This window comes from Dermacentor albipictus, chromosome 2 (assembly GCF_038994185.2).
Source record: "Dermacentor albipictus isolate Rhodes 1998 colony chromosome 2, USDA_Dalb.pri_finalv2, whole genome shotgun sequence".
NCBI lineage: Eukaryota > Metazoa > Arthropoda > Arachnida > Ixodida > Ixodidae > Dermacentor > Dermacentor albipictus.
The window spans coordinates 93,178,521-93,198,379 of record NC_091822.1 but is presented as its reverse complement, the minus strand read 5'-3'; the positions used below and the strand labels follow the sequence as shown (position 1 = coordinate 93,198,379).

Below are 19,859 nucleotides of genomic sequence, written 5' to 3'. Positions count from 1 at the left end.
TACTGTTGTTGAATGCGCTAAATTTTAAAGCAGCAGATCTTTTTTTTTTCTTGCGCTTTACCTCCAACGCACATGTCGCTTCAAGAACTCGAAGTTTACAACTAAAAACTGAATGCGCCTCTCGGTGAGAATTTCATGTCTGAAGAGTAGGCACTGGCTGTGGTCACGAAGAGCAGCTAAAACCACGTCAGCCGTAGCCGTTTTGGTCAAATTGCACACTTTAAAGAGTATCTAAAAATCGTCCATATGTCTAAAAGCCATTAAAATGGGCACCGCGCAGAAGCCAACCTTCATGCCGCAGGTAAATGCTCTGCTCACTGCAAAGAGGAAAGAAAAGGGGCTGCATAGTTACTAATAAGCGATGCACTCATCAGTCATGAGCAATATTGTCACGTGGTCGTGACGTTGAATAACACAGTAGCAGTACTGTGAACGACAAAACTAACTTTTATTGGGCGAACCTGTGCCCACAAAACAGGCTACACTTATAGCGCAACGATAGTGGCGAACACGCTCGGCGATCGTCGAAAATCTGATCAGGGGGTCAAGCGCGTCGGCTTTTATACAGCAATCATCGAATGTTCCAGTTTGAACGTTGGGACCCGCATGCCTTCTAAAATGTTCTACACCATTCGTGTCAAGCGATGAAATCAGATAACACAACGTTCGGCGACAACAGACAGCGGATAGAAGCATCGATAACTTTCCAGAAACTTCGGACACATGCAGGCGCGTCCCGTGCTGTGCGATAACATTTGTTAGGCGACAATACTTGTCGCCCGATAAAGACAAGTACACGTGTCAATACCCCCCTCTTAAAAAGCATCGACCCGATGCTGCAAACAAACGAAAGTAGTAAGTAAGCACTCATAGCAAAGAAAAAAAACAAAATAAGGAAAGTTCGTTAGCGTCCGTAAAATGGTTTAAGACGCACCACGTGGACCACTTCAGGTCGTGCGCGACGTCGCTGTGAATGCGAAATGCCGTCTGGCACGACCTCATAGTCCAGAGCGCCAATACGTCGGATGACCTTGTAGGGTCCGAAATAGCGTCGGAGTAGTTTCTCACTGAGTCCTCGTCGGCGTATCGGTGTCCAAACCGAAACACGGTCGCCGGGCTGGTACTCAACAAAGCGTCGTCGGAGGTTGTAGTGTCGGCTGTCGGTCCTCTGTTGGTACTTGATCCGTAGGCGGGCGAGCTGTCGGGCTTCTTCGGCGCGCTGGAGATAGCTAGCGACGTCAACATTCTCTTCGTCAGTGACGTGGGGCAGCATGGCGTCGAGCGTCGTCGTCGGGTTCCTGCCGTAAACCAACTTGAACGGCGTGATCTGTGTTGTTTCTTGCACCGCCGTGTTGTAAGCGAATGTTACGTACGGCAGGACGGCATCCACGGTCTTGTGTTCGACGTCGACGTACATCGCTAGCATGTCGGCGAGGGTCTTATTCAGCCGCTCCGTAAGACCATTCGTCTGCGGGTGGTAGGCCGTGGTCCTCCTGTGCGTTGTCTGACTGTATTTCAGAATGGCTTGGGTGAGCTCTGCTGTAAAGGCCGTTCCTCTGTCGGTGATGAGGACTTCTGGGGCGCCGTGTCGAAGCAGGATGTTTTCGACAAAGAATTTTGCCACTTCGGCTGCGCTACCTTTCGGCAGTGCTTTAGTTTCAGCGAAGCGGGTAAGGTAGTCTGTCGCCACGACGATCCACTTATTTCCGGTTGTTGACGTCGGAAAGGGTCCCAGCAAGTCCATCCCGATCTGCTGGAATGGTCGGCAAGGAGGCTCGATTGGCTGTAGTAATCCGGCTGGCCTTGTTGGCGGTGTCTTGCGTCCCTGACAGTCTCGGCATGTTCTGACATAACGGGCGACGTCGGTGGTCAGGCGCGGCCAATAATACTTTTCTTGTATCCTCGATAGTGTCCGGGAAAAACCGAGGTGTCCAGCGGTCGGATCGTCATGTAGGGCGTGCAATACTTCTGGACGAAGTCCTGACGGCACAACAAGGAGGTAGTTGGCGCGGACTGGTGAAAAGTTCTTCTTCACGAGGAGATTGTTTTGAAGCGTGAAGGAAGATAATCCGCGCTTAAATGCCCTGGGGACAACGTCGGTGTGCCCTTCCAAATATTCCACCAGGCCTTTTAGCTCCGGGTCTGCCCGCTGCTGTTCAGCGAAGTCTTCCGCGCTTATCATGCCAAGGAAGGCGTCGTCATCTTCGTCATCTTGCGGCGGCGGGTCAAAGGGGGCGCGTGATAGGCAATCGGCATCGGAGTGTTTTCGTCCGGACTTGTAGGTTACAGTGATGTCGTATTCTTGTAGTCTGAGGCTCCACCGCGCCAGTCGTCCTGAAGGATCCTTTATACTCGCTAGCCAACACAACGTGTGATGGTCACTGACGACTTTGAATGGCCTGCCTTAAGATAAGGGCGAAATTTAGCTGTAGCCCAAACGATGGCGAGGCATTCCTTTTCGGTCGTAGAATAGTTGCCTTCCGCTTTTGACAGCGACCGGCTAGCGTAAGCTATCACCTGTTCGACTCCGTTTCTCCTCTGGACTAGAACGGCACCGAGGCCTAGGCTACTGGCGTCAGTATGGATTTCTGTATCGGCGTACTCGTCGAAGTGCGCAAGTACAGGCGGCGACTGCATGCGTCGTTTGAGTTCTTCAAATGCGTCGGCCTGCGGCGTTTCCCACTTGAACTCAACATCACATTTAGTTAGACGTGTCAACGGCTCGGCGATGCGTGAAAAGTCCTTGACAAAGCGCCTGTAGTAGGCACACATGCCAAGGAATCTACGCACTGCCTTCTTGTCGGTGGGCTGCGGGAACTTTGCGATGGCAGCTGTTTTCTGGGGGTCGGGGCGTACTCCGGATTTACTGATGACGTGGCCTAGGAACAGAAGCTCGTCGTAAGCGAAGCGGCATTTTTCTGGCTTCAGACTGAGCCCTGATGACTTGATGGCCTCTAGTACTGTCGTAAGCCGCCTAAGGTGATCGTCGAAATTTTCGGCGAAGACGACGACGTCATCCAAGTAAACAAGGCAGGTCTGCCACTTCAATCCTGCTAACACGGTGTCCATGACGCGCTGGAAAGTTGCAGGTGCCGAGCAGAGTCCGAATGGCATGACCTTGAACTCGTAGAGGCCGTCTGGCGTGATGAAGGCGGTCTTTTCGCGATCTCTCTCGTCGACTTCTATTTGCCAGTAGCCAGACTTAAGATCCATCGACGAGAAGTACTTAGCGTTGCAGAACCGATCCAATGCGTCGTCTATCCGTGGAAGGGGGTATACGTCCTTCTTCGTGATCTTGTTCAGACGACGATAATCGACGCAGAAACGTAGGGTTCCGTCCTTTTTCTTCACCAGGACAACAGGGGATGCCCACGGGCTTTTCGACGGCTGGATGATGTCGTCGCCCAGCATTTTGTCGACTTGTTCTCTTATAGCTTCGCGTTCTCGCAGCGAAACTCGGTAAGGGCTTTGGCGGAGTGGTCGAGCGTACTCCTCGGTGATTATGCGATGCTTGGCGACTGGTGTTTGTCGAATCCTCGATGTCGTCGAAAAGCAGCCTTTGTATCGTCGGAGCAGACTTCTGAGCTGCTGTTGCTTAATCACTGGGAGACTTGGATTAATGTCGTAGTCTGGTTCGGGAACCATGGTCGTCGGGGTAGATGCGGCGGAATCCGAGAGGACAAACGCATTACCGGTTTCCACAATTTCCTCGATGTACGCGATCGTCGTGCCCTTGTTGATGTGCTTGAAGTCCTGGCTGAAGTTTGTCAGCAACACTTCAGTTTTCCCTCCATGCAGTCGAGCGATCCCTCTTGCGACGCAAATTTCACGGTCTAGCAGGAGACGTTGGTCGCCTTCGATGACACCTTCTACGTCAGCGGGTATTTCGGTGCCGACCGAAATAACAATGCTGGAGCGGGGCGGGATGCTCACTTGGTCTTCGAGCACACTCAAGGCGTGTTGACTACGAGGGCTCTCCGGCGGTATCGCTTTATCTTCCGACAGCGTTATTGACTTCGACTTCAGGTCGATGACTGCGCCGTGTTGGTTCAGGAAGTCCATACCGAGAATGACGTCTCGTGAACACTGTTGGAGGATAACGAAGGTGGCAGGGTAAGTCCGGTCATGAACGGTAATTCTTGCCGTGCAGACTCCAGACGGCGTGATGAGGTGTCCTCCAGCGGTTCGAATTTGAGGGCCTTCCCACGTAGTCTTAACTTTCTTCAACTGGGCAGCGATGTGTCCACTCATGACGGAGTAATCAGCCCCTGTGTCGACTAAGGCAGTGACTGCGTGGCCGTCGAGAAGCACGTCGAGGTCGGTGGTTCTTTGTCTGGCGTTGCAGTTAGGTCGTGGCGTCGGATCACGGCTGCGTCGTGTTGAACTGAAGTTGGAACGTCGCGTCGTCAAGTCGTCGTTCGTCGGTGTAGTCTTGCCTTCCTGACTTCGTCGGGACGGCGGCGTGTCGTTGTTATGTCGTCGAGATCGTTTCGTCGTCGTCTTCGTCGGCGGCGGAGGATCTTCGTCAGTTCGACGAACAGCAACCGCACCTCCATCGGTTGCTCCTTTTAGTTTTCCGGATATGGGCTCGCTGACCGGCCCCGGGCTGGGCCAGTGTATGGTCGGCGCTGCGGCGACAGGTAGCGTCCTGGTGACGGCGAACGGGATGGCCGTCGAGGGCTCCACTGAGTAGCGGCGAGGTAATCGGCGATGTCACGTGGGCGCTCTCCAAGCTGTGGACGCGGCGCGTTGACGGCGAAACCTCGCAGTCCCATCTCCCGGTACAGACATCGTCGGTAGATGTGACCCGCTTCTCCGCAGTGGTAGCAGAGCGGGCGGTGGTCAGGAGCACGCCAAATGTCCGTCTTCCTCGCGTAGGTGCGCCGGGCGACGGGTGGTCGTGCTGGCGGTGGCGGCGGCGGACGACGAAATTGCGGCGTTACAGGGCCCTGGCGCGGTCGCTGAGGAGGGCCTTGACGGCGTACAACGGCGGCGTAGGTCATCGCTTCGGGTTGGGGTTGCGGTAATTGAGGTTGCACCTCCGGGACTCCAAGCGACCGCTGAACCTCATCTTTGACGATGTCAGCGATCGAGGCCACTTGAGGCTGCGACGACGGGAAGATCTTCTGAAGCTCCTCTCGTACGACTGCCCTGATAGCCTCGCGCAGGTCTTCGGAGGCCAGTGATTGAACTCCGGCATAGTTTGTAGCGTTGGTGCGGCGGTCGAATTGCCGGTTTCGCATCTCGAGTGTCTTCTCGATGCTAGTGGCCTCGCGAAGAAACTCGTCGACAGTCTTCGGTGGGTTTCGTACCATACCGGCGAAAAGTTCCTCCTTAACACCACGCATTAGTAGCCGGACTTTCTTTTCCTCGGACATTTCCGGGTCGGCGTGGCGGAATAGGCGGCTCATTTCTTCTGTAAAAATCGCGGTGGTCTCGTTGGGCAGCTGCACTCGGGTTTACAGTAGTGCTTGGGCTCGTTCTCGGCGTACGACGCTTGTGAATGTCTTCAGGAAGCCGCTTCGGAACAGCTCCCAGGTAGTCAAGGTGGCTTCTCGGTTCCCGAACCACGTCCTGGCAGCGTCTTCCAATGCGAAGAAGACATGTCGCAGTTTGTCTTCGCTGTCCCCGTTGTTAAAAGCAGCGACCCTCTCGTATGTCTCAAGCCAGCTTTCTGCGTCCTCGAACGTTGAACCGCGGAACGTCGGAGGCTCCCTGGGCTGCTGCAGCACGACGGGGGATGCTGGGGCTGCCATTGGGGTGGACTTGGTGGCGATCTTCCTGCACGTCTCAGGTAGGAGTCCGTGCTCTGGGGGCAGTCCTTGCAGCCGGCGGCTAGCTCGCTGGTCTTGGGCGACGTTGGTTTTGTCCTCGGGCTTCGGGCTTGGATCGCGGCTTTGCGGGGGCGTTCGGTACATGAACGCACAAGCACCTCCACCAAATGTCACGTGGTCGTGACGTTGAATAACACAGTAGCAGTACTGTGAACGACAAAACTAACTTTTATTGGGCGAACCTGTGCCCACAAAACAGGCTACACTTATAGCGCAACGATAGCGGCGAACACGCTCGGCGATCGTCGAAAATCTGATCAGGGGGTCAAGTGCGTCGGCTTTTATACAGCAATTATCGAATGTTCCAGTTTAAACGTTGGGACCCGCATGCCTTCTAAAATGTTCTACACCATTCGTGTCAAGCGATGAAATCAGATAACACAACGTTCTGCGACAACAGACAGCGGATAGAAGCATCGATAACTTTCCAGAAACTTCGGACACATGCAGGCGCGTCCCGTGCTGTGCGATAACATTTGTTAGGCGACAATACTTGTCGCCCGATAAAGACAAGTACACGTGTCAATATCATCATCATTATCATCATGATTTTTATTTTCACCACTGGATACAAGGTGAAAAACGGAGAGCCGGCAAAAAAAAAAACGAATTTCTTCGGCTTGACAAAGCTCCGGTCTCCAAGAAAGGCGGAGTAGCGGCTGGTGTAGCAATACACTCACGCATAAAGTGTGGATATAACAGTATTTTCATCACAAGTACATGTAGATACTGTCATGTTATAGAAAATAGTTATAGTACAGTTGTGTAAAATAACTGCCAGTATACAATTGTAACTTGTTATCTTCCATATTATTAACACAGACTCAATCTCATGTATCACAAGAATGCCAAAGCAATAGACATACATACATGAATACATGCATGCATGGATACATACATACATACATACATACATACACACACACATACATACATACATATATATATATATATATATATATATATATATATATATATATATATATATATATATATATATTTATTTATACACACCTAAATATAACAAATTTTATAGAAGTGTGCAAGAAACACAAGTTACCACCAGGAAACGTTGTTTTCTTTAGATATTATTTTACATTTTTGGAAATACATATGAGCATCTACGTTAAAAAAATGGAAAAACAAAATCTGCATATAGGCTGCTGCTTTCCCGACAGACATGCCGGCAACGTAGCCCAGGGCGTCATCACACCCTCGAATTTTAAAAAGGCGAAGACGCCGTTTGCAGCATTCAGTTTACAACGCAAGCACTGTCACGAGGTCCAGGCACAATTACTGCGGCGGCAACCTGGATTCTAGGAACAATTGTTACAAGTGTGAACGTATAGACAAAACGAGAGTACATGATAAGTTCTGCCGAACTGTTAGAGCAGTTAACAATACACATCTGTAAGAATATATCCAATATTTTAGTTTTCTTTAAAGATAACAAATAAACATTCTGCTGGTTGAAATAGTTAAGTAGGTAGGGTAGTGTATGTTTAAGGGGTTGACAGCCATAATTAGCACGTGAGAATCCTGTACTTGAAAAAAAAAAGAATTTTTTATGTTTTGTGGTAAGTATTCCATGTTTTTTTTCTTTTATTAGCATGTGGCCAGAACTGCAAACATAGTAAACACAAAAAAAATCGTAAGAAGTTTTGAACGGTCAGTACGAAACCACGACAAGCATACAGCACTACCTGGTTTACTGTTAAATGGAGAGATATCCTCTGTGAAGAGTAAAAACGATGGTGCAATAAAATAAATAATCTAGGTGAGGTAAACACAGGCAGGATATGTTTTTGTTTTTTTCACCAAATTATGCGGTCACAAAGGCAGTGCTCTGAAAAGATGGAATCTCCGCAATAAACTGAAGTAAATATTGTGCGTGTTTCTTTAGCTACATAGTTTACCATATGCCAAAGTTTCGCGGACACCAGCTCGACGATGTCTCTGTCCTTTAATCTCCAGAGAAATGGTCTACCGTCTTTGCTACGTACACCAACCAAATCTACGGCGGCAACGATACTATTGTCTACCAGGAAGACGTCTTGCCCGTTCTCGTAAGGCTCATCAAGTCGAAAGCTGTGGGGTTCACAGGGCTTCGCTACCTGATCGCCTGGAGCCTGTTCCGGCAGATGGTGCAATACACGGAACCGAGGTACTTCGCGCCCACAAAGTCCATAAGCGACACCTGCTACGATCGTGTCCTCAAGGTCATGAAGCTGGCGGCCGTGAACCCTTACCTCCGAGCAAGTACGCCTGACTACTTGCATTCCACGCCAACACATTCATTTTGATGTGCATTTTAATTGAACTATCTACAGGGGAAATTCGCCAGAAATTTACAAACCTATCTTCATCTGATATTGTTAAAACAAAATGTGACGTGACGAGGTTTACGCATATGCGTGTAATACGTGGAGCGAAGCGGAGCGAAAGAAAAAACAGAACAAATGGGTGAAATATCAAGCGCCTCGAGAGAGTGGTCTTGCGTGAGACAGGCGTCATGTATGACATTTCATTTTCATGTGGAGGATGCTACGTTGGACAGATTATTATTTTGATGTCGCATAATATTCTAGATAAATTTATTTAGTTTATTTGGTCTTATTTTATTTAGGCATCCGGAATGTGCAACTTTTCGGTCAATCCTTCAAAATGGGTATATGCCACTGTGACGCAAATATTTAGGTTTTAAATGTAATTGTACGTCTGTAGTGCTGCCGTGTGCATATTTCTGTCATCACCAATCTACCCTTACCAAGCAACAAACATGTCTTACCTACTCACGCCCTTGCTCTCTAGACATGTCGCACGGTGCATCAGAATGAACTAGGGTGGTTGCTTGGGCTAGTTGGTAATTCATGATCAAAAATAATGTACAGCGCAAAGGACAAGGACAGTGAAAGCACAGCACAGCAGCGCTGTGTATGTCGTCTTTCACTGTCCTTGTCCTTTGCGCTGTACATTATTTTTGAGCATCAGAATGATTTTTTTTTTCTTGAAATTAGGCGCGCCTCCTACGCGGTCTAGGGCATAAATATAACGGGGGTGCGACTCCTTCGCCAATTGCGTTCGCATTCCACACAATGCGCGACGGCGCCTCCGGCATACCTTGTTATTTTCGCGCTTGTAACAAAGGACTTTTCGGCGTTTCCAGCAAGCGGCTGGCGTGGCGCGGTCACTCCCAGCTGTCGTCGCTGCTGTCGGAACAGCCAGGGCAGCTGTAGTTAGACAATTTAGAGGGCACGAAAATGCAGCTGAGAGAGTCCAGTGGTGCTGTGTTTCCCAGCTGAAGCGCAAAATAACAAAAATTAGACTGAGGGCGCTGCAAGCGAACTAAATATGGGGACGCGCGCACTGCAGCTGGTTCAGCGGAAGGGCGTCTCTGTCCCTGGGCCTGTAGAGCGTAAAGCTCTTCCAGTCTGTTGGTATGTCCTTATGGGCAAGGCCTACGTCATTTTGACCTATCACGAAGGGTAACGGCCTATTTGGAATAAAACAGATTGGAATAGTTTTACATGATACCAGGAAGGTAAGACGCCTTTTGCATCGCCCTGGTCTATTAGGCAGAAAGGGCTTTAAACAAAGTCACACTTTCGACTGAAACACAAAGCATCGATTGTGACAGCAAACTAGTAGACAGCTATACGAAGCAAGGATAATAGATTTACCGGCTTTATAAACTTGCAAACATTCCCTTACAAAATTAACAAACATGGTGACACGCGCGCACAAACAAACGTGAACAAATCTCACTCGATCACCGGGCGCACTCATTCTCAAAACGCTGGAGTGAGGAAGTGCGGCAGCAGCAACGAGCGAAATGGCCTACTTGCTGCCTCTCGCTTCGACGCGAACTGAGCGACGAAAACACAGCGCCCATGAAGCTATCATCATTCGCCACGTGCGCTGTCTCCATCGCAGATCGCTTTAAAAAAAATGCCTGCGCGGTCGTGCCAGACGAAGCAGCCGCCGGAGCAGTAGGCACCGCCCACCCCCATTCTCCTCCCCCTGGTGCTTTGCACGCGACGGAACACAGCGCGCATTCTTCCCGCGTTTTTCTCTCGCGCGCGCGAGATTAAGCCGCCATCTTCGGCTCATCGTCGCACGACACAGCGCACGGCGCGGGGCAATGATGTTATCATCCTTGGGCTTTATAAAGAACACCACGGCGATTTCGACGACCACGACATGCATGGGCCTGGTGTGCCTATATAATTGTGAACCACAGTAGTTGATAATTCTCGCTTGTCCGTACAGTCTCCTGGTGAAGCGCATTTCCAGGCAATTCACCTACACTGCCGAGACATAAGGAAAAACCGTATTTATAAAAAAAAAAACGTCTCGGGCTACTTTTCGAAATTTCGGGCACACTAAGACTGAATTCATGTTTTTGTGATCACTACAACAAATTAAAGATCTACAGCCACTACTGCCATAATTCGCATGCACTAGACGGTTAAAGTATCGGCGTAATCTGCTTTCAAATTCAGCTTAAAACGTTGCATAAGGCAGCTGTAGAATTGTGCTTATGCTGTTTTATTCTGGGTCGTCGTGGCCTTGAAGTGCGCTGCTTCGAGGCCACGAACTTCAGACTGAGCGAACTTCCGACTGACCTGTTACAAATTACTCCTAACTGCAACGTTTACTGTTCCAAGCTGCTCCAAAATACTATTTTGTCCGCTCCAAATTGCTGTAAAATGCAATTTTGCTTGCTTCGAAAATTGCTCTAAAATGGCTTTGGGCAGTCCCACCCCTGTAATGTAGAAGTTCACGTGAGAGCAACACAATTAAAAAGATGCCGCAAGCTGTATAGCACATGAAGAACCACTTCACTCGAGATTTGTTTCAAATATAGATCAACATATCAGTTAAAAACTTCAGTTATTTTTTTGCACAGTATCTTGCAGGATACGCAGCCGCAAACGTTCTTTGATAAACACTGCTGTTTACAATAAAAACTTATTTATCGCAAGTTGCACTACCTCATTTCCCTGTGACATTGACTGTAGAATTTATGGCCTCCAAATTGAATAATATCCTGCCGGGACTTTCAAAACAGCTCATCTGGACTGAAAACTAGATGATAGCGTTCAAAATGCTCCAAAATGCAATATAGTATCATATTTTGCAGTGTATTGTTACGTGATATATCATACAAATAAAAGAATTTATTGCGGCACAATATTTCTTTAGCATTCAATTTTGCTGCTCACAAGGAATTGACAGAGTGGTCTCCCTAACAAGGTTTCTTTCTTTTCTTATAATTATCGAGAAAATTTGAATGGGGTTTTGAAGCAGTATTTCAGGTTTGTAATTCGTAGGGCACCTACTTTAATTTTCTTTATTATTGTGCAAGAAACCTCTCCTCCACACTCGCCCCAAGCGGCACGTAGATAAGAATTAGGAGACCGTAACTGCTTGATTTATTTTTAGTTTCCTACAGGCAAGAAGAACCAAAGAAAGTATGAAAGGTGATGGCTGGCTGGCGCTGAGTCACAGTGTACACGCATTTAATAATAATAATAATAATAATAATAATAATAATAATAATAATAATAATAATAATAATAATAATAATAATAATAATAATAATAATAAACTTTATTACATCCAGTCATGTCAAGGTTACAGATCCAGCCCGCATAAGCAACATTGCTTGTGTGCGAGGCTGGGCAGTCAGCTGGTAGTACTGATATGTGTACAAATAAATTAATAAAAAGAATATAGGAAAAAAATGATATTGCAAAAGTGAACAAAAGATATTATTTGAACAAAAGATAACATTGCATCAACAGGGAACAAAAAAAAATACACATTGACATTCGAGATGAGTTTGCAATTAGGTTCGCATGCTGGAAATCCCGAAGAAAACTTCAAAGAATGTGGGCATTACTTATCACCCATGACCTTAAATGTGATTTTATTTGTTTAAATCTTCCCGCGATATCCTTCTCATTCAATTTATTGAAATTAGCGGGCATGTAGAAAGAACGAGTTCTCTTGCCGTAGTTTGTGTACACACGAGGTACCACATATTTTTCTGTCTGACTTAAGCTGCGAGATTTCACGTTCAAGTTTTTGAATTTAGTAGAAAAATAACTTTTACACATGGCGTCGAACAAAACTTGTTGCTCGACAAACAACATGCCTGACTGGTACATGCTCAGCAACAGATCTTCCCCGTGACCAAGTGTGCCATACGGGAGGCTATAGGCAATTTTTTTAGGATGCGGTTAATTATCTTAAGTCTACTTGAAGAAGCAAAGCCATAAATTGTTATTCCGTACTTTATGATCGATTCTCCAAGTGCCTTGTAAACCATTTTACGAATATTTAGATGACAGAAAGATTTTAGGGCATGTGGATATTAGGGCATGTGGATTTTAGGGCAATGTGGATATTCCATGACAATGTGTCGTCGAAGTGTAGTCCCAGGTATTTTGTGCTATTTACCAGAGCTACCGGAGGACATGAGCATGCAAGGCAGTCACTGGTGTGGAGATAAACAGGGGAAATATCCGCTACTGCTTTATATGGGCTGTGAAAACATATCATATTAGTCTTCGATTTATTAATGAACATTTTGTTATTAATGAACCAACCAAGTAGTTTACAGACATCATACTGTAACACTCTAGCGGCTTCGTTTGAAAATTTATTTGACACAACCAAAGCCGTGTCATCAGCGTATAAATAAATTTTTGATTTAAGTGGTAAGCAAGCAAGATCATTCATGTAAATGTTAAACAAAAGCGGTCCCAACACGGACCCTTGCGGTACCCCTGATTTAACATGCAACAAACAACTATATGACTCCGCCACACGGACACACTGTTGTCTGCCTGTTAAATAATTTTTGAAAAATGAGTAATACGGGCCTCTGAAACCACACCTGCTTAGTTTTGATAGTAACTGTTCATGATCTAATGTGTCAAATGCTCGTTGTAAATCAACGAAAAGAGTCAAAACAACTCCTCACGACCTTACTCCTTACTCCCTACTCCTCCTTACTCCTTACTCCTCACGACCAGCTGTCACCCCGGAAATGCTCCTTGAGGCTGAAGAAATGCTGCTCGCAATCCTCACCGCCTTCCGAACGCTCCTGGTGTCATCGACGTGGCTCAAGAGCACGGCGCGAGTGGCTGCAATGCGAAAGCTGTTCTACTTGCAGTACCACATTGGGGGCCCGAGCAGCCGACGGCATGACGCCGCCCACGTAGAAGAGCTTTACGGTGAGTGGTCCTCTCTCTTTTTTTTTTTTGTTTTAGAGAGAGACAGGGGCGATGGAGACGTTTCCTAAGGAGCCAGTTTGCGCGAAGTTCAGGAGCTGTTGAGCATGCTGTCTTCCAATTCATTAATGAATAATGGTACCAGACTTGAAACACAGCAGACACAACAGGTTCGATGCTCACCGCTAAAGCTCATCAATTATATATCATTAGATATTTCCTTCACTTCTCTATTGAGCGTCAGATATAAGAAAATATTAGGACACATAGTAAAGCATGTGACTGTTTTCACATATGCACAACCGATGTCCATGTGCTCGTCCTGACACTAATTGTGTGGCCATTTGAATTTTAGCCAAAGCTTCCACTTTTTTTAGCAGACATGATACACAATGGTGGGTTTATATGTAAGGATCGAGCGCGAACGTACAAACAACGCATCACGAAGAAGATAGAATTTATTGACAGGAAATAGAGCGAAGTCGACCTGAGCTAGTGTGCTCTAGCCTGCTACTCTGCCCTGGGGAGGAGGGAAGGGGAGTGAAAGTATTGGGATGGGCGGTGATGATAGGAGAGTTGGTGAGTGCTTATGTATGTTCGACAGTGGCCTTACTAGAGCCACTCGTCTAGCTTGATGTCCTGCTGAAACATCAACAGTGCTTTAGTTGCCCCCATTGAAGCTGCAATGTCAGGCCATGGGACGAGGACAGCGTGCTCCATCAGCCATTGCCTGCGATAACTTGCTAGGAAACTTTCTAACGTGCTTCACTCCAGAATTATGGACAATGGCAGACAGTTCGCCTTGTGCCTGTCGGAGCAATGGATATTGCTGCTGATATTGTGAGTTGCTGCTTCAGCGAGAAAGAGCCATTTTGTTAACAGCAAGATGGTTTTATCAGCGCGAGGTGCTTATCGAATTCCGTTGCAATGCGTGGCTGGTGCTGACAAACCGCAAAGCTAAAGCGATGTCAAAACGCGAGACGCATGTTCTATTTTTTTTTGGGGGGGGAGCTTCCCAGCTCATGCATTTTAATAACTCGGCATTGCACAGCGTCACTATTGGTGATTTTGCCGCTCTTTTCGCAGTCCTTGTTGCATTTATTTTAACACAGAATCTGAGTTGTACACTTAGAATTTCAGGCGCCTTACCTCAGGATGGATATGCTACAAACAGTATCCAAATGATCATACTCTACAAATCTTGGTATTCGCTTCAGTCACATATACATGAATCACCGGTTGACATCAAGAAACCAGATTACCGGAAGAAGCCTTAATCGCGCAGTATACAAAGACAAGTTGTTGGCAAATATAATGATTACGACGGTGGCGATCAGTGAAAGAAAGAGAGCAAAGCAACCATTTTCCTTCATTATTAAGATTGTGACACTATTAATCTGTTAAAATAGTTACACTTGCCTTTTCTTTCTGTCTTCCTTGTACTCGTCTCACATAGGCTATATTTTTAGAACCTTTGCCTAGGCGATACACGCCTTCACTTTCTTTGTTCATGGATGAAACGACGGTTGTAGTGTTAGCGAAACAACTGACAAGCGCTACTATACATAAGCAATTATCCGTCGGCCGTCTAGGGAATCTTCAAGGTGCAGTTCTCGCTTGGAAAAGAAGACATCTCTTCGTCATATTTTTTCCTACGAAAAGCAAGACTTATCCAAACGCTAACACTGGCCTGAGGCCTCAACTCCAGTCTCCCGGACGGCATAATAAATTTTGCTATCGTAAAAAATGCGCTTCAGTTATATGCAAACAAATGAAGTTAACGAAGCTGCCATTTGAAAGACAGAGAGCACAATAGTAGCATAAATTTACTTGCATGAAATTTTGAACTATGATTTATTCTAGTACTCATAAATAAGCGATTACCTTCAGAGTTAAAACGAAATTTATATAAAATACGGTTTCTGTTATTTAAAAAATGTATTGTCGCAGAACAACGCGGACAGTAGACAGGGAGAGGTTCAAGGGCCGCAGGACAACTTGTTCAAGTACAAAACAGGCCAGAGAGACGTCTTCTTCGTCCTTGTCGTATCTCACTGACCCACTAGATGAAGTCCGTTAATGTGCCTATCTTCGTTGTTGTCTGCATAGAAGAATAGACTCATCATTGGTACCTCCATAAAAGAGCATCGTCCGGATGCTAGACAAGAAATATCACTTGCGGAAGTAAGGGTCTCTCGCATAGGTATTCGCTCACATATGGCTTCATGCGGGCAACGTGCACAAGTTCAGGACGGGGCGTGCTACGCCGCGTACAATTCGGACTATCGGGGACGACCTCGTACGTGACGTCACTGAGTCGGCGCAATACTCGATATGGTCCGAAGTATCGCCTTACCCGCTTCTCGGAGAGGCCTCGTTACCGTATGGGTGTCCAAACCCACACTCTGTCGCCGACGTCATAGATTACTATTCTACGGTGAAGATCATAGCGCCCTGCGTCGTAGTCTTGCTGCTGGCAGATCCGCAAGCGCGAGTTGCCCAGCCTCTTCTGCGCATTGCGTATACACAGCGGCGTCCGTATCAGCGTTGTCAAAGTCATTAGGAAGCATCGCATCCAACATCGTTTGTACAGCCCGCCCGTGAACAAGGGTGAACGGAGTCATGCGCGTCGTCTCTTGTTTCGCCGTGTTACATGCAAAGGTGATATACGTTAGGATTTTGTCCCAATTTTTGTGTTCAACATCCACGTACATGGAGAGCATGTCTTCAATTGTCCTGTTTAGGCGTTCTGTTAATCCGTTGGTTTGTGGATGGTAGGCGGTTGATTTGCGATGCGCCGTTGCACTTACCAGCAAGACGTGATCTAAAAGCGCAGCAGTGAATGTGCTTCCTCGGTCTGTTATTGAGCACACTGTGTTGAGCACACTCTGTTGCGCCGTGTCGCAACGCACTGTGCTCAACGAGAAAGCGTGCCACTTAGGCCGCTATGCTTCTGTGGATTGCCTTTGTATCAGCGTAACGTGCGAGATATTCGGTTGCAACGATAACAAAGCAATTCCCTGCAATAGAAGTAGTAAGCGGACCCAATATATCCATTCCGATTTGGTCAAGTGGTCTTCGAGGAACCTGGACGGGTTGAAGGAGGCCGGCTGGTTTCGACGGAGGCAACTTGCGCCTCTGGCCGTCGAGGCATGTGCGGACGTGATGTTTCACGGTGGTGTTAAGTCTCGGACAGTAGTACCTCTGCTGCGCTCTGGCCAACGTTCTCGTGTAGCCTAAGTGACCAGACGTCACCTCGTTGTGACAGGCTTGAAGTAGTTCCGTACTAAGAGCTGCAAGAATGACGAGATAGGATAACAAGGTCGAAGAAAAGTTTCTTTTGCAGAAGACTTTGGCCCGCAAACAAAATGACTGCAGGCCTCTTGCGAAAGCTCTAGGCGGTTTCGCAGATCTGCCCTCTGAGTAAATAAGGAGTTGAAGCAACTCAGGGTCGTTCCGTTGTTGTTGAGAGGTGGTGGATGTGTCCAGAACGCAAAGAAATGCCGAGTCTTCTTCGGGTGGAGCAGACAACTCTATCGGCGATCGAGACAAGCAGTCAGCATCCGTATGGCGTTTCCCAGACCTGTACTTGACAGTCATGTCAAACTCTTGCAGCCGTAGGCTCCAACGCGCCAGTCCCCCCGAAGGGACTGCAAGGTTTGTCAACCAACATGAGGCGTTGGTTGACAACCATGAGACGTTGGAATGTAGCAGGGGCAGAGCACAAGCCGGAAGGCAAGTCTTTAAATTCGTATAGGCCGTCTGGCGTCACAAAAGTACCTTTTTCGCGGTCTCTCGGATCTACCTCGATCTGCCAATATCCTGCTATTTAAGTCCATTGAAGAGAAGTAACGCGCGTGAGGAAGCCGGTCGAGTGAATCATCTATACGGGGAAGCGGGTACACGTCTTTCTTTCTCGCTTGATTTAGTTTTCGGTAGTCCACGCAGAAACGCAAGCTGCCGTCTTTTTTCTTAACTAGAACGACAGGAGATGGCCAGGGACTCGTTGATGGTTGAATCTCGTCGTTTTCCAGCATTTTTGTCACTTGTTTCTGTATGGCTTCACGTTCTCTGGGAGCCACGCGATAAGGATTTTGGTGAATTGGTCTTGCCTTATCCTCTCTAATCATCCGATGCTTCGTTAGAGGCATCCGTTCGTCGCTGGTCGTCAACGCAAAGCAGTAATTGAACTTCTACAATAGCTTGAGAAGTCGCTCTCGTTCGTGCTGCGACAAAGCAGTGCTGACGTCAAGTGCAGAATCTGGGTCTTGCGTAGGTGCTTCTTCGAGTAGCGAACAACAGTCGGGAACATCCGCAACACCAACAAAATAAGCCACAGCCGTGCCCTTTGGAAGGCACCGTCGCTCTGTGCTAAAATTGATTAGTAACAAGTTAGTGAGCCTGTCGGTGAAATTTACGATTCCTCGTGCGACCGAATACCGTGAGTAAGCAACAACGTGGTTATTTCGTCGGCAACTCCCTCGCAATGAAACGGTGCGTCACATGCTACCAAAAGAAGGATACATGATCGAGGTGGGATGACGACGTCGTCTTCTGCTAGACGAAAGGAGTTGCGTTGCGGCGATAAGCAATGGACTAAACCAGGGCTCTTATAGAACGTAACAATGCGGTCCGGAATGTTAATTACTGTGCCATATTCTTTCAGAAAATCCATTCCAGTTATCGAATCTTTACAGCACACACGGAGAACGATGAAAGCGGCCACGAAAGAAGAATCGCGGATGATCATTCTAGCAGTACGTCTTCCAATAGGCATCAGTAATTGCCCGCCAGTCGTCCTTTTGTGTGGTCCTGTCCATGGCGTCTTTGCTTTCTTTAGGCGGAGGACGAGTTCCTGACTCATTATAGAGAAGTCGGCACCAGTGTCGACTAACGCTGTCACCGGCTGTCCATCCAAAAAAGCATCAATGTCGGCGCTCACAATTTCTTCGGTGTCGGAGTTTATCGGCTTCACGTCGCTCTGCGGCGAGAGTGTGGGGGCTTTTTATTGTCTTGCGGTGGGCCTGCAACATCACCCCCAGAGGTCGCCGCCTTCAGTTTCCCCAGCGTGGGCTGGGCGACCTTCGACCTCGGAGGTCAGTAAACGTACGTTCAGTAGGGGAAGACATCTGACGTGGAGGGGTTGGAGAGCGCGAACGACGGCCGAAATCGGACTGAACATGCGGCGCAGATTCGTCATTCGGGTGCGCTATTGGAGGTCGCTGAAAAGCAGTTTCGTCGCGGCGGAGCACGGAGTCGTCATTCACACGTCGACCATAGGATCACGGACGAAAAGCTCGAAATGATGTGTCGCGATGCCAGCAATGACGCGAAATGTGTCTAGCGCCTCCGCAGTGAAAACAGAGTGGGCGCCTATCGACGGTGCGCCATGCGTCGGTTCTCCGAAATTGCGGCCATCCCGTAGTGTCGTTTTGCGGCCTTGACCAAGCCTGTAACTGCGTAACTGTAACTGCGTAACTGCGTAAATGACTGTAACTGCGTAACGGGTGCGCGCCTCGAAGCCTGCTCTTGCGACGGCGACCAAACCGTCGGAGGATGGTGGTACGGCGGTGTGGTTGTAACGGGTCCCGGACATCGGACAGCAGCTGCGTAGGTCATGGGACGCAGGGGATCTTGAAGATTGGCTGCCGGTAATGGCTGCCTGGATTCGTCACGCACTGATCCGGCGATTGACGCTACGGGTCTATCGACTGTCGGTGTCAGAATTATTTGAATTTCTTCTCTGACGACTTCTCTGATCAATTCCTGCAAGGGGTTCTGATACTCAGCAGTCACTGCGGCGGCATTGATTGTGCTGCTGGTGGACAGTCGATCATGCTGTCTGCATTTCTGATGAAGGGCCCGCTCAATAGCCGTAGCCTCTTTGATAAAATCAGCAACGGTGACTGGTGGATTCCGCGCAATTCCCGCGAACAAATGCTCTTTTACACCTCGCATGAGGTAGCGCAACTTTCTTTCTTCGGTCGTGTTCGTGTTGGCTCTACCAAAGAGGCGGGCCATGTCCTCGGCGAACATTGTGACAGACTTATTAGCTTGTTGTACCCGTAGCTCCATCGTCTGCTGGGCACGGTCGCGTCGGTCGGCACTTGCAAAAGTATCCGTGATTTTCTGACGAAAGTCATTCCATGTCGTTAGGCTAGTTTCACGGTTTTTGTACCAAGTACGGCCACTGTCGTCAAGGGCGAAATAGACGTGGGAGAGCTTTTGCTGTTCAGTCCACTGATTAATCTGTGCGACGCCTTCATATTTGTCAAGCCAGTCTTCAATGTCTTCGAAGAGTGCTCCGCGATAGAGATCGGGAACCAGAGGATGCAGAACGGTTAATTGCTGTGGACTGGAATACCGGCTGCTTTGAGGTGCTTTTGCTAGGTTGGTTTCGGCCATTCCGAGATGTGTGGAGCTCCTGGGAGAGGTGGCTGAAGGGGGGAGAACTACGGGGCAAGGCCTAGCAGTCGACGACTAAAGCGATGCACGGGTGTCGTAAATGGTGATAACGCATCCAAGCTAGAAGAACGACTCCCAGAAGGACTACCGAGCATCAGGCGCGGTCAGTACACAACAATATTTAAAACGGGACACTCAGTATTTATGTTTTATTGTGACAGAGTTTACATGGACACGCAAGGGGAATTTCCGCCGTCGGAGTCAGCGGCGCACTGGCATTCCTTACGAAATACAAATGCGATAAGTTCACGGCCACGCGCCATGTGCTCTAGGCGCGAGGGAAAGCATGCGAGCGTCAAGATAGTAACATGGCAAATTG

General features: G+C 48.1%; 1 protein-coding gene across 1 annotated transcript in view; it reads left to right on the top strand.

The window, feature by feature from the left end:
- LOC135902752 (neprilysin-1-like) overlaps positions 1–19,859 on the top strand; it is a 75,522-nt gene that overhangs the window by 37,250 nt on the left and 18,413 nt on the right. The window contains exons 9-10 of the mRNA XM_065432971.1: positions 7,809–8,093; positions 12,878–13,078. Coding sequence (XP_065289043.1) covers positions 7,809–8,093; positions 12,878–13,078 — 486 coding nt within the window. The remainder of the gene's footprint in view (positions 1–7,808; positions 8,094–12,877; positions 13,079–19,859) is intronic.